This window comes from Crocuta crocuta, unplaced genomic scaffold (genome assembly GCF_008692635.1).
Source record: "Crocuta crocuta isolate KB4526 unplaced genomic scaffold, BGI_CrCroc_1.0 scaffold395, whole genome shotgun sequence".
NCBI lineage: Eukaryota > Metazoa > Chordata > Mammalia > Carnivora > Hyaenidae > Crocuta > Crocuta crocuta.
In genome coordinates, this window is record NW_027532601.1 from 1,446,050 (window position 1) to 1,461,102 (window position 15,053).

The 15,053-nt window shown below is 40.7% G+C and overlaps 1 protein-coding gene across 1 annotated transcript in view; it reads right to left on the reverse strand.

Annotated features, from left to right (window-relative positions):
• The window catches only part of CDCA2 (cell division cycle associated 2), a 47,093-nt gene that overhangs the window by 15,191 nt on the left and 16,849 nt on the right, over positions 1 to 15,053 (reverse strand). The window contains 5 exon segments of the mRNA XM_077780107.1: positions 688 to 776; positions 2,529 to 2,607; positions 6,810 to 7,054; positions 7,508 to 7,592; positions 10,267 to 10,475. Of these exon segments, the coding sequence (XP_077636233.1) occupies positions 688 to 776; positions 2,529 to 2,607; positions 6,810 to 7,054; positions 7,508 to 7,592; positions 10,267 to 10,475 (707 nt within the window).

Consider the following 15,053-nt stretch of genomic DNA (forward strand, 5'->3'; position numbering starts at 1 on the left):
AGAAGAATATGCTCTCTGCCCAGTAAGGAAGAAAAAAAGTTTAAAATCAGTTGATTCATCTATTTACCAAATACGTATTAAGCATCTACAATTTAGCAGCTAACTGCTGTTGAGTTATGGGGGGAAATATACATTTAGATTATCTGAATTTGAATTCTGGCTTTATCACCCAACAGTATTAGCTAAAAGCGCTATAATGGTAATATATATTTATGAATTTAAATAAAAATCCAACTCTAATTATATAATAAAATAGGAAAAGACACATATTCAATGGGAGTTATGCTCCTACTAGAAAACATTAAAACCCAGTGTTAAAAAACAAAACAAAATCTTTTTGTAAAAAGCTATAATTATGCCATTTTCTGTCTCTGTTATTCACATGCTACTCTTCTCCACTGCGTGCACCTCAGTAAAATAAAACCACACAGATCCCAAAGAAACATTCCAAACAGATTGCCTTCCACGTTAACACAAATTCTGAGAGCATCTTTTTTTACTGTATTTTCCTTCTAATAAAATTAAAATCAAATGACAAAGAAAGCATTACCATGGTAATATGCTATGTAGGTTTTAGCTGTTAATGAATGTAATCAAGATTTTACCCATAACAATTTGACCAGAAAAGCAAAAAAATCTATAGCAAGATTTAAAAACAAAAACACTGTGCCAAATACAAACACTTACACTTCTTCGGTTAGAGGCCCGGGTTATTCTACCAACTTTAAGGGAGGCTGTCTTCTCATGGTTATCTGAAGAACTAAAGGGATCAATGCCTGATGAATAAGACACGAGCAAAATTAGAGTGGCTAAACAAAAAGCTGTAAGAGCTGTAATTTTCTGGATACACTGGGTACTCTTATGAATACCCACCTTTGCTTTTATTTATTTAAAAAAATTTTTTTAATGTTTATTTTTGAGAGAGAGACAGGATGAGCAGAGGAGAGTCAGAGAGAGAGGGAGACACACAATCTGAAACAGGCTCCAGGCTCTGAGCTGTCAGCACAAAGGCCAATGCGGTGCTTGAACCCACAAACCATGAGATCATGACCTGAGCCGAAGCCAGACGCCCAAATGACTGAGCCACCCAGGCGCCCTTACCCACCTTTGCTTTTTAACATAATGTAATATCTAAGCATAAATAATTACCAAGAATACATTTTGAGATTCAAAAACATTCTTTAAAATTTTAAGTTTACTGAACACCCAGAAACTGTCACCACTTTCCATGGAGACTGTATAACACCCAAAGATAACAGATTAAATCATATTACAGTAAATACCATATTTTCACTGATGTCTGTTTATTCAAAGCTACATGTTGTATAATGAAATTGCAATAAAGGGCATTAAGATGGTCGTGAAACTTATTTATTTAATTTATAAAATTCAAGTAATTTTTCATTTGATCACTTTTAACTATGTAAATGAAAGGCAGTATAATGTCTGTTAACGAGCACAGGCTTTGGAATATGACAGACTATGGCTTCAAGTTAGCTCTAATTTCACACTACAGGCCGTGGATTCTATACCAATGAACCCAGTTTGTGTTGTCTAGCGAGTAAGAGGCCACTTAAAGGCCTTTGATCAAGGGGGAAGCATGAATAATGGTTCCCATCCTAACTATTTTTCCCATGACATCTGTCCTCTAAATCCTGGTTTGCCTGGTCATGATCATAAAAAAGCTAGAGACTTTGAAAAGTGCCTATGCCCAAAAGGCCAAGTTAATGTTGGTTAACAGTTCTGGATACTGAAAAATGACCCAGATCATTCAGTTGTGCCAGCTATCAAACAAAAGGAACTTATTATTCACAGTTAAGACCTGAGATGGCAACTCCACCGCCTGCAGTGACTTGAAATATAGCCCTACCTATTTATAGAAGCTCAGTGTGAGTGATTAAAAGGTATGAGACTTGGATGGGCAAGAGACTTCTTATACGCTTTTCTGTACTATTTTCTTTTTTAGTTTTTTTTTTTTTAATGTTTATGTATTTATTTTTTTTGGGCAGACAGAGACAGCATAAATAGGGGAGGGGCAGAGAGAGGGAGACACAGAATCCGAAGCAGACTCCAGGCTCTGAGCTGTCAGCACAGACCCTAATGCGGGGCTTGAACTCACAAACTGTGAGATCATGACCTGAGCCGAAGTTGGATGCTTAACCAACTGAGCCACCCAGGTGTCTCAATACTATTTGGTTTTTTATTTTATTATTATTTTTTTAATTTCTGAGAGAGAGACAGCATGAGCAGGGGAGGGTCAGAGACAGAGGGAGATACAGAATCTGAAACCGGCTCCAGGCTCTGAGCTAGCTGTCAGCACAGAGCCCGATGTAGGGCTTGAACCCACAAACCGTGAGATCATGACCTGAGCCGAAGTCGGATGCTTAACCAACTGAGCCACCCATGCACCCCAACTATTTGGTTTTTGAAACCAAATTGTTATAATAAAATTAAAAACTTAAATTCATATTTACACACAGTGAAAATGACACTTGTATGAATGTAAGATAAAAAAAAAAAGTTACTACCTGAAAGAGTCTCAGAGATTGAAGACTTATTAAGAGGACTCAGAACTGCAAATGATACCTGAAGAGGTTCTATGTTTTCCTAAACAAAGAAAAACAAGAGAAGAAATCAGACATCTTTAAATTTAATGGACATACAATTGTTCCCAAAAGAAGATAAGGATTTATTTTCGTAGGTGAAATCGTAAAGATGGGAAATCAAGGAAAAAAAGTCAAAACAAAACGAAGATATTGGATATAAACATATATTTTATAATATTTACCAATCTTTAATGAGATTATGTTTATTAACTACAGTCCAACAAAGAAAAATAAAACATTAAGTGAAAGTGGCCATAATGATCCACTGACAAGTTACTCTTTAGTTAACTTAAAATCACTCCTAACTTTAAAATAAATGGGACATTCTATTATAAATACAATCTAACATTTCAATATTCCTCAGGGGAAATTCAGGGAAAATGGCAATATAAATGCAGACCCACACAATTGCCAGTATGATGGTCGCTGTTGGTTTCTCATAGAAAAAAACTTGTGAGTTTGAAGAAACTTGTCTTTAATTATCAGTTTGGTTCAGAGGGTATTTTTTATTGTCATTATTTTTTAAATCAGAAATGACCATATGGCTTTTCTTAGTTTAATGTGGTGAATTACAGATTGTTTTTCAAATATTAAAGTAACTTTGCATCTCTGGGTTAAATCTCACTTGGTCATGATGTAGTATCTTTATGTATTATGTTCACAAGGATACTGTATAAAAGTTTTCTTAAAAATGTCTCATTATGAAATAAATATTTAAAAGAAAAAAGAATGGGATGTTTACATCTAATGAATACACATTTGATTCATGGAGTTGGGATTTTAAATAGTTGTTACTAAAAATTCTGAAAACTGAAAAAATAAAAAGATAATGTCTGATTACGGTGTCAGGTTAATGCTGACATTAATGAACTGGGAACTATTTCTACCTCCTCAATTCATTTGAAAGAGTCTCTGCAAAATTAGGCCTTCCTTAAGTGTTTGGTAGAATTCATTAGCAAAGTCATCTGGACATGCAGTTTTCTATGTGGGAAGGTTTTGTTTATTTTTTTTAATGTTTTTTTATTTATTTCTGAGAGAGAGAGAGACAGCGTGAGCAGAGGAGGGTCAAAGAGAGAGGGAGACACAGAATCCAAAACAGGCTCCAGGCTCCAAGCTGGCAGTCAGCACAAGCCTGATGCGGGGCTCGAACCCATGAACCATGAGATCATGGCCTGAGCCGAAGTTGGACACTTAATCGACTGAGCCACCCAGGTGCCCCTATGCGGGAAGGTTTTGACTACAACTTCAATTTCTTCAGTTGATATAGGGAGAATGAGGTAAGGGATTTCTTCTCAAGGGACATTTGGAAGTTTGTGCTTTAAATAGGTCTAGTTTATTTAAATTGTTGAATGTGTTGGCATTAAGTTTTTCATAATACTTTCTGATTATCCTTTTATCTGTATTAACCTTCTAATACCAGTTAGAATGTATAGTTACTGCTCATTTATTATATTGGTAATTGGAGTAGTTTCCCTTTTCCCTGAACAGTCTGATTACAAGTTTACTCATGTTATTTTTCTAAGGCATAATCTTTTTATTTCAATGATATTTCTCTATTGCTTGTTTTTTTTACTTCATTGATTTCTGCATTTATCTTTATTAATTCCGTCTGCTTACTGTCACTTTAATTGCTTTTCTTTTATTGGTTTCTTGAAGTGGAAGTTGAGATCATCAATTTGTCTCTTATGTTGAAATACAGGCTTTATTCCCCTCTAAGCCTCCTCTTGGTGCATCCCATACATTTCTATTGTTTTGTTGTTTAGGGTTACAGCATTCATCTTTAACTCACACCACTTTGTGTACAGGTTAAAAACCCCTCCCAGCCTCTATGACATGTTACTTTTGTTGTATATTTTACTAACTAGGCTACAAACTAAACAATACAGTTATTCTTGCCTTAAACAATCTTTTATAGAGATTAATGATAATGATAAAGTCTGCTACAGTCGCCCACATGTTTTCAATGCTCTTCATTCCTTTGCTAGATTTCCATCTGGAACCATTCTCTTTCTGATGAAAGGAATTCCCATTAACATTTCTTCTAATGCTAACCCGTTACAGTAATGAATTCTCTCAGCTTCCATATGTATGAAAAAGCCTGTTCTTTCACCTCTGTTTTGAAATAATAACTGATACGGAATTCTACACGGACTTTTTATTGTTGTTGTTGTTTGGGTAATTTTTGCTCCAAGTAATTAAGTACATCTTCAAAAGATGCTTCAGTGTCGTCTTCTGGCTTGCACAGTTTCTAATGACAGTTCTGCTGCCTCTCATATTATTGTTTTTTTTTATTCTAGTTCCTTTTAGGCCATATATCACTGATTCTAAGCAATGAAGTGTCTTTGCTTACTATTTCATGTTTCCTGTGCTGGGAATTTGTTGAACTTTCAGGATCTGCAAGTATATCATTTTATCAAATTGGAAAATTTTCTATTATTATGTTTCAAATATTTTTTCTTCTGTTCTGTCTGATCTCCTCTCTGTTGGGACTCTATATGTATATTATGCTACCTAAAGTTGTCCCAGCTCACCAATTGCTCACTCTTGTTCAGTCATTTTTATTCTTTCATGGAGAATAATTTCTATTATTATATCTTTACATTGGGTAATCTTTTCTTTTGACAACTCTAATATGCTATTAATCTCATTCAACCTAATTTTCTTCCCTGAGATTATAATTTTCAGAGTTCAAGTTGGATCTTTCCTGTATTTCATGTTCTTAACAAGCTCAATCTTTCCTTCACCTCTTTGAACATATGAAAGAGGGATTAAAAAATACTTTCAATGCCTTTGTCTATAAATTCTACCATATGTATAATTTCTGGGTCTACTATTTATTGATTGGTTTTTCTCATCATTATGGGGGCACCTTTTCTAAAACATCTATTAGTTTTTAACTGAACGTCATACATTTTGAACGTACTGTTGTTTGACACTGGATAGTTTCGCTGTTCTTCGGCTTTTTTATACAACGCAGTAAAGTTAGTTACAGAAAAGTTGTCTCCTTTCAAAGTTTGCATTTAAGCTCTGCTAGGCTTTCAATCTAATTCTGTTCTAAGAGGGAGGCAATACTCTCCTGAGTGTCTGATGCGCTCTGAATTACTCAGGTTGGTGGGAACTCTACTCCTGCCACCTCTGTGAACTCTAGGGATTGTTCCATTTGGGAAGTCCTTTCCCTGGCCTAGGCCAGTTTACTTACAAGTTCCCGGTGACCAGTGCTCAGCTATGGACTCAAGTGAGACCCTTTGCAGATCTCCAGAGCTCTGTGCAGCTCTCTCCTTTCCGGTACTCTGAACATGACCTCTAGCCTCTCCTTCACTTTCCCAGACCCCCACGCCCATCCCCTCAACTCATGGAGACTGCCAGGCTCCACCAAGGTAAGCCCTTCTTGTGCGGTGTTTGTTTTTAGTTGTTTCTCATGAAAACATAAATTAGGTCCCTGTGACCCCATCTTGGCTGAAAGTGGAATACTCTTATTTTGAAGTGTAATGGCAAGGGAGAAAATGAATGATGGTCCCAATATAAAAACAGGTAATTTTCTAGAGAAGAAATTCAAATGGCTTACAAACATATGAAAAATGTTCAAACCTCACTAAACTAAGTTTTCAAGCTATTTAAAAAAGTACAATTAATACCCAGGGTTTACAAAGTATGATCAAATAAAACCATATATACTGTGGTTGAGTCCAAATTGGTACACTTTCTGGGTACTCAACAATATGTATCAAAAAGGTGAAAAACATTCTTCTTTCATCCAGTAATTCTACCTACTGAAATTCATCTTAAGGAAAAACTTTATATTTATAGTATATCAGTTCGAAGACTGCTGCTCTTTCACATGTTCCCATCTATAAAATCTGAGAACGTCTGACAATTCACGGGTATCACAGCTTAACGTCTAGCCTTCTCTCCCAGTAATACATAAAGCAATGGTACATCTTACAGCCCACAGTATTTCAGCTCCATGAAACGTGCTACATACAAAAAGCCCTGCAAGTACAAGAGAACGGGGACTGACCTGTGCACTTGTTGGGACACGCACAGGATGGGGGTGGGGGGACCCACCTACAAAAATGCATTAATTTATACCATGACACATCATTTAGTCCATTTCACGATTTCAAAGCATAATTACTGTTCACACAAAACAGGTGAAGTCTGATGAAAATGTAAACAAGTTTGCGCCGCACTTTGCACACTTACGAGATCCTCCCCCTTGTCATCAAAATCTGGCTGTGATAACTGTGCAGGAACCGGCGACTGCTCAAGGAGCAGGGGACTGATACTACTTAAATCGTTTTTTCGAACAGGTGTCCCTCCTTTCCGCAACGGAGTATTTGCCGGCAAAGTCTCATCAAACACCTCAGGGCTGAGATCCTCTCCAAAAGTAACTCTCTTCCTCTTCCTGACATTTAGAAAGGCTGGCACTTTACAGTTTTCTTGACCTTCTATAGATAATGAATGGGTAGATTTAAAAAAAAAAGTTAGGCTATATTTCTTATCTAAATTACGTGTCCTAGAATCTTTTAGCAGCTATTATTTGTATAATAGAAAATACAGTTTGCAGAGAAAAAAATTCAAAATGGAAAAGGTAAGCAGTATTTCTAATTACAATACGGTAACCGACTTGAAAGTAAATTTTGCATGAGTATCCTGGAAGTTTACAAAATTGGAGTATCAATTTCCTTTGTAAGTGTTACCATTAAGCACAAATGGGCAGATGAAATGAACAGACCAATTCTGAGACTCTCCAAGGAGGTTACAACCAACTGCTCTTCATTCCCAGGTAATTTCAGAAGCACTGAAGCACTTAGCAAATCGTTGAAAATATCACATACTAGATCAGCTTTTTACAAGAAAATGATATCCCCAGGCTTCCCAAATAAATGTGAATTTCTTACCTGTTGTTTGTTCTTTGCAACAGTTCGCAAGATTTGAGATTAAGCTTGGATGAGTCCCGTCATCCCAGAGATTGTCACAGTGTTCCTAAGCAAAATAAACATCAATGAATAATCTTACACGTATAAATGCATACTCACAGTCATTAAGCATGGCCACTTTGAACTTTTTTCTGCCAAGGGTAATACTTTATTGCTTTCATAACTGTTCTGGCTTAGTGACATGAGCCACAAATAAAAACCGGACTCCCTATATGTTACTTTAGTAAACAGTATTTTAGGCAAAAGTTAAAGAACAGAAATCTATAATATGGGCTAAATGCATTCCATCATTTTTAATCTGGCAAATAAGGTTAAGGAAAAATGTGAGTGGCTAGAATTATAATGTACTATATGGATGGTGTCAGATTAGGCTATCTACAGGTGTAAGATCTGCACAAAAATAAGGAAACAGGTAAATGGCATAATAGGGTGCTTAAGCATGGGAAACAGACCTTTTTAAGTGTGTAAATCTCCTGTCCATGTGACTGTATTCCTGAGTTAGGAACAAGGAGAGAAGGTAATATCTGTCCCTCTCTGCTTCCCCAAAAGATTAGAGAGTTGGTGAGGAAGGTACAGCATGAGTCCTGAATCACCCAACAAGGCAAAACTCAACACAGGGCTGCTGGCGGGAAGCAGGGGAGGGCCAGGGCCACAGGCTGCATGAGCCATCTCCACATCCTCTGCTTCCCAGACCCTGATGGGCCCTTCTTCCCTAGAGCCGTCCATTTTCTCCAGCGCATCCATTCCAAAGGCCTCACCTTCTCTAAGCAAATGCCCTGCCCCAAACAACCCTCCTTGAGCAGCTGTCTCTCAAGTCCACTTCATTCTCCTGACTGGGAAAAGGCCCACAGTTGTGAAGTAAGTGAAATTAGAAAATGAAATTCTGGTGAATTTTTGAGATTTATTTACAATCAAAACCACCATGAAAATTAGCGAACGATTCAAACTGTATACACCTACAAACTTGGGAGAGCTTAGTAAAAACATTAATTATAAAAATCTTCATATAATTCTAGTGGTAGGACTGGATGTTGGCTATGTCATGTAGTTAATAAGTAAGAGTTACATGGATCATGAGATGCTAAGCCTGTTTGAAGATAAAAATAAATACACGTGATATGAATAAACAGTGCTATATAGAAACCCACATCAGCTCTTTAACCAGAAAAACTGTTAAACATTTCAAAGTACATTTAAAAGTTACATTAAAAGTAACCACTGACCATAACTATGTATGTAAATAGAAGGTAGTCTACTTTATTTTGGCTTTAGAAACAGATGTGTAGGTGGGGCGCCTGGGTGCCTCAGTCAGTTAAGCATTCAGCTCAGGTCATGATCTCACAGTTCATTCTCCATCTCCTGTCTCCCTCTCTCTCTCTCTGCCCCCTCCCCCACTTGCACGCGTGCGTGCGCTCTCTCCATCTCTCAAAAATAAACTTCAAATAAGAAAAAAGAAAAGACAGGGGTGCCTGGGTGGCTTAGTCGGTTAAGCGTCCGACTTATGCTCAGGTCATGATCTCGCGGTTCGTGGGTTCGAGCCCCGCGTCGGGCTCTGTGCTGACTGCCAGCTCAGATCCTGGATCTGTTTCAGTCTGTGACTATCTCTCTCTCTGACCCTCCGCTGGTCACGCTGTCTCTCTCTCTCTCCTAGAAATAAATAAAAATATTAAAAAAAAAAAAAAAGAGAAAAGAAAAAAGAAAAGACAGAGGTGTGTAGGCATGGCTATACATTTAAATGCCTATGAAGTGGGAAAGAAAAAGTTCTCATTTGCCAGGCACTGGTGCTAATTTCATATTATTATTCCATTTACTACTGCTCAAATTAGCCTGAAAGGTAGTTTGTAACACCGTCCTTTTGGAGACGAAACCAAGGTACAAAATGGTTATAGAATTGGTCCAGCTCTTAACTTTCAGAGTCAGGGTTTGAAACCAGGCTCCTGGACTCCAGAGCCCACCTTACAATGTCTCATAGTGTTTACGGCCTGTCATGGATTTTAACATAAGATTTCTCTGGGTTCACTTAATACCCTCAAGCCTCAGTTTATATAAAATGGGGTTAATATCTTTCTGGGAGTACTAGTGCGTGCTGCATGTACATGACACATGCCAGAACTGTCCACGGAAAGTACTAAGTGACAGTTAGCTCCCATCAACCTATTCTTAGCTCACACTAGTGGAGTTTAGAGAAAGATGCACGCCTGTAAAACAAGCAATTTCTAAGACCAAATATTTTGGGTGGAAATGACTAACAGACTCACATTAACAACTGTGAAGCTCTTATAGAGTCTGCCTATATTAAATTCTACATGTTATAACCCATACTGAGTTTTAGGTTTATTTATTTTTGAGAGAGAGAGAGATAGGGTGTGAGTGGGGAATGGGGCAGAGAGAGAGGGAGACACATAAGCCGAAGCAGGCTCCAGGCTCTGAGCTGTCAGCGCAGAGCCTGACATGGGACTCAAACCCACAGACTGTGAGACCATGACGTGAGCCGAAGTCAGACGCTTAACCGACTGAGCCACCCAGGCACCCCGATCCATACTGAACTTGAAAAGAAAGAAAGAAACTGCACAATTCTGTGAGTGTGAAAAGAAGGGGTAAACATTAGGGCAAGAGATCTCCTTTTAAACCAGTATGACCTACAACAATTCACAAGTACTGTTTTAAACGAAAATGAATTTTTATTCCCTTTGCTTTAGGAAAAGCAGCTCTTGACTTACCTGCAGGCTTTCTAGAAGTGGGTTAACAGAGGGTTTCTTTAGCACGGAACGAAGTACGAAGGTCTCGGAGGATGCAGCAGCCCTCTTGCAGGGTGGAGTGACCAGTGACCAGACTTGAGGAGCTGCATCTGTGCTCATTTCTGTCAAGTTGTCAAGTGAAACAGCAACCCCGGGTCCCTTGCCCTCCACATGCTCAGCAACCCTGACGCCTTCAAAGTAAACATGTAAACAAGAGACGCAGAAGACATCTGAATCAGGCCATCCTACACCAGAAATACTATGCCTCTGCAGAGAGAATACCTGGCTACGCGGAATTCCACGTTAGGGGTGCCTGAGTGGCTCAGTCGGGTAAACGCCTGACTCCTGCAACAGCTCAGGCCATGATCTTGCGGTCATGGGATCGACGTGTGGGGTTGCAGGGCTCTGTGATGACAGTGAGGAGCCTGCTTGGGATTCTCTGGCTCCCCTCTCTCTGCCCCTCCCCCGCGCGCGCTCGCTCTCTCTCTCTCTCTCTCTCTCTCTCACGAAGTTTAAAAAAAAAAAAAAGAAAGAAAGAAAAGAAAAGAAATTCAACCCTAATATATCCTGCTTACGGAATGACATCTAGAATTTCATTTGGAAATATAAAAAGACAGAGAAGTGGCACTGGGCACAACTTTCTCACTACTGAGGGGCAAGGAGTTTGGGCTCCCACAAATCTAAGGTGCCCATGAAACAGAGACTGACTTAGCCTTCACTCACAACACCCAAGACTTGCACCAGAACACCAACCGGAGTTGGGCAATGACAGAGGACCAACTCTACCAGGCAGTCAGAGCTATTTCAGCATGCAAGGGTGGCGGGAGGGAGAAGATAGGAAGCGAGGAGAAAGATGATCAAACCAAATCGTTTATAGGCTGCGTGTGCCCACAAGGCAAAGCTTCCTCTTGCAAAGCGTTTTCTCACGAGAGTATTTCCTTATGACTGCCACTTAACACACATGTTGGGCACTCACAACGTGACAGGCACTCTTTTCTAGGTGCTAGAGATATGACAATGAATAAAACACACAAAGCCCTCCTGGAGCCTGGACGGCTCAGTCGGTTGATTGAATGTCAGGATTCTTGGTTTCAGCTTGGGTCATGACCTCACAGTTCGTGAGTTCGAGCTCCATCTTGGGCTCCACACTAACAGTGTGGAGGCTGCTTAGGATTCTCTCTTTCTCTGCCCCTCCCCCACTTGCATGTACTCTCTCTCAAAATAAACTTTAAAAGAAAAACCATACACACAAAAAACAAAAACCCCCCACAGAAAGCCCCCATACTTTGGGGAACAGATAGACAATATAAAAGACCTGGGAGGGGTAGAAGGTGAGACTAAGCTATAGTTATGAATCAGCGTGAGGGGTCCCTGTGCTGGAATAGTTCTCTGTCTTGACTGAAGGCAGTGTGGTCACAAGTCTACATGTGTTAAAATTACACGGAACTAAATATACATGTAAATCACTGCATGACAAGTTAACTGGTGACACGTGAAGAAAAGTCAGCGCGCTGTATCGTGTCGATTTCCTGGTTGTGGCAGTGTATTACTGCTACCCAAGATGTCACCACTGGGGAACCCTGGGGGGGAGGGGACACGGGATCTCTACGTTATTTCGTACAACTGCAAGGGGCTCTACAGTCATCTCCAAATAAAGAGAAAAGGTTAAAGAAATGTATAAAGATAAGGAGCAAAATGTGCCTTTAAAGGCAACAATGTAGAAGTTAAGGGGATACAGCAGGATATGGTGGGAGGGGAGCTGCTGTTTTGAGGTGTTTCAGGGACCCAGCAGGCATCTTGGTGAAATGAGGCAGTGAACCATGCACACGTCTAGGGAAGAATATTACATGTATGAAGCCATGTGCGAAGGTCTGAGATAGGAACACAGCTGACGCACGATGGGAACAGCAAGGCCGGTGTGGCTGGAACAGCCGAGCAAGGACTGGAGAGCTAAGAAGCTCCAAGACAAGGCTAAGGACTGACTGGGTCCAGTGTGACTGGATACTATTCTGGGTGGGTGGGAGGTCAATGAAAGATTTTGAGAAGGGGAATGACACAGTGTGGCTAGCATTTTAAAAAGGAACACCCTGGCCACCATGTAGAAGACTTTGAAGAGGGGGGTCAAGAAAGATGGCAGCAGGGAAGTCAAGTAAGAGGAGGTCAAACAATCCAAGCAAGAGAAGGTGGGAGCCTGGACTGCAGTGATTTCACTTAGGAGGTGGGAAATAGTTACACATTTGATATATTGTCAAGATAAAGCCAACAGCACAGCATTTGTTAATGAAGCTCAAGTTTAACTTTTGAAAGGGAGGGGTCAAGGCAACGTCAAGGTTTTCGACACAAGCAATTGAGTGAATGGTCAGTATTGTTTACGGAGATGGAAAAACAAACAGATGAGCAGTCTTGGGAAGGAGAAACAGCCAAAACCCATTTGAGTAGGTTAAGTCTGAGATGCTTATTAGACATCCTGTGGAGACCCGAAAAGGCAGCTGGGCACGTGGGTTTAGAGTTCAGGGAAGACACCAAGGATAGGTATTTACAGTTCGAAGTCAACAGCACACAGACAGCATTTAAGGTTGTGGGAATGCCTACAATCACCTAGGGAGTGAGTGCAGAGAGAAGTCAGAGCACTGAACCCAGGGCATTCAAATGTTTAAAGGTCAGGATGGAAGGCAAGGAAGGAATAAGGAAGACAGACAGACAGGAAGAGGGGAAAATAAGAGAGAATGATGTCCTGCTGCCCAGTGAAGAAATGGCTTCTCACAGGAGGCACTGTCAGCTCTGCCTGCCACACGGGGATGCCAAGGAGAGGGTATACGGAGAGAGATGACTGCCATAGCAAGGAAGAGGCTGCTGGTTACCAAGGCCCATTTGGAGCTGGATCAAGACAGAATGGGAGGCGAGGAGACTGGCCTGGTCTGCTCCTTAAGGGAGCGTTGCTACACCGGGGCGCCTGGGGGGTTCCATCGGTTAGGCGCCGACTTTGGCTCAAGTCATGATCTCTTGGTTCTTGAGTTTGAGCTTTGCATCCGGCTCTGTGCTGATAGCATGGAGCCTGGATCCTGCTTCAGATTCTGTGTCTCCCTCTCTCTGCCCCTCCACCACTGAGGCTCTGTGTGTGTCTCTCTCAAAAGTAAATAACCATTAAAAAAAATTTTTTTAAGGGAGCTTTGCTACAGAGGAAGGCAAGGAAATGGGGGTTCTGGCTGAAAGGAAACCCTGGACAAAGGCAAGTTATAGATGGGCGATATTAGAGCACGTTGCATGTCAGTGGGGAAAATGAAAAACCCAGAAAAGAGGGGGATACCTCAGGCAGGTCCTCAAAAGGGAAGGGACCACACTGACGGGGCTGGCTTTGGATAAGAGCACAGAGGATCTACTATAACAGGAGGAAACAAAGCAGGGGTCTGCTTGTTCAGAGAGGCATGAGGGTGTGGTGGCGAGTGGCCCAGGCCATTTGCTTCTGGCATCCTTTGTCTTCTTGCTGACAGAAGCAAGAGACTACAAAGGGGCACCAGGGAACTTTCATCTCTGTCATATGTGAGAAGGGCTGCCAGATATAAGAAAGAAAAGTGCAAGAGGCCCAATTAAATTTTGAATTATATCTAATTATGTATGTATGTTGATATAAAAGAAAAATACTGCACAAAACACACTTATGCTGAAGAATTCTTTTTTGTAAGAAACAAATCATAAATGCCTTAAAAAAACAAAAAAGCAAGGAAAGGCAAATTGGAAGCTTAAGTGAAAAGGGAAGGTACGACTAAGGAAGAGAAGGGACAGCCAGACAGCACTGGGGCCCCATGCGAGGCCAAATGTCTGGTGATTCATCACAGACATACGGAAGGCAGGAACAGCATAGGAAGGCAGAGTCATGGGCTGGACCTCCAGCAAGGTGGGTAGAAGAGACAGGGCGCAGAGGGCAAGGAGATCATGGAGGTATCATGCGGGTTCTCCTCCGCAAGCTCTCCCCAAAGTATTTTCTACCCCCATTCCCCAAATCTAACACGACTCTGTACCGCATCCATCACCTTCCAATTAGAATTAAGTCAGAGCAGACAAGACATACAAGAAATGCTAAAGGAAGTTCTTTTCTAGGTCCAAGGTAAATGATGCCAGAGGGAAACTTAGATCCTCAGGAAGGAATGGAGAGGATCAGAAATGGTAGCTATCAGCGTGACCACGAAAGATTCTTCTCCCAATATATGTGATTGTTTAAAGCAAAAATATTGTGGGACTTAAAATGAATATACAAGTAAGATAGAAGAGGGGTGCCTGGGTGGCTCAGTCTGGTGAGCATCTGACTTCAGCTCAGGTTATGACCTCTCAGTCTGTGAGTTCGAGCCCGTGTCAGACTCTGTGCTGACAGATCAGAACCTGGAGCCTGGTTCCGATTCTGTGTGTGTGTCTCTCTCTCTCTCTCTCTCGGCTCCTTTCCCCTCATGTTCTGTCTCTTTCTCTCTCAAAAATAAATATTTAAAAAAAAGTAATATAGAGGATATTTGTAGTGTAAAGTACCATAAAAGACATGGGTGGGCAGACAGGAAATCCATCTATACAGTATGTGAAGTTTCTATCTCCCCTAATACCAGTTCTGTTCGGGTTCCAGGACCCAATTCTAACATAGGGGAAAGGATTCTCTCACACAGATCACCACCAAGCAATTCTCAGACCCCAGCAGGGTGTCCAAGAACTCAACCCAATTTTGACACTATCCAGAGACAGCATCAGGTTCCAGAGGTGAAGGGCTCAGTTCTACCGGAGCATGC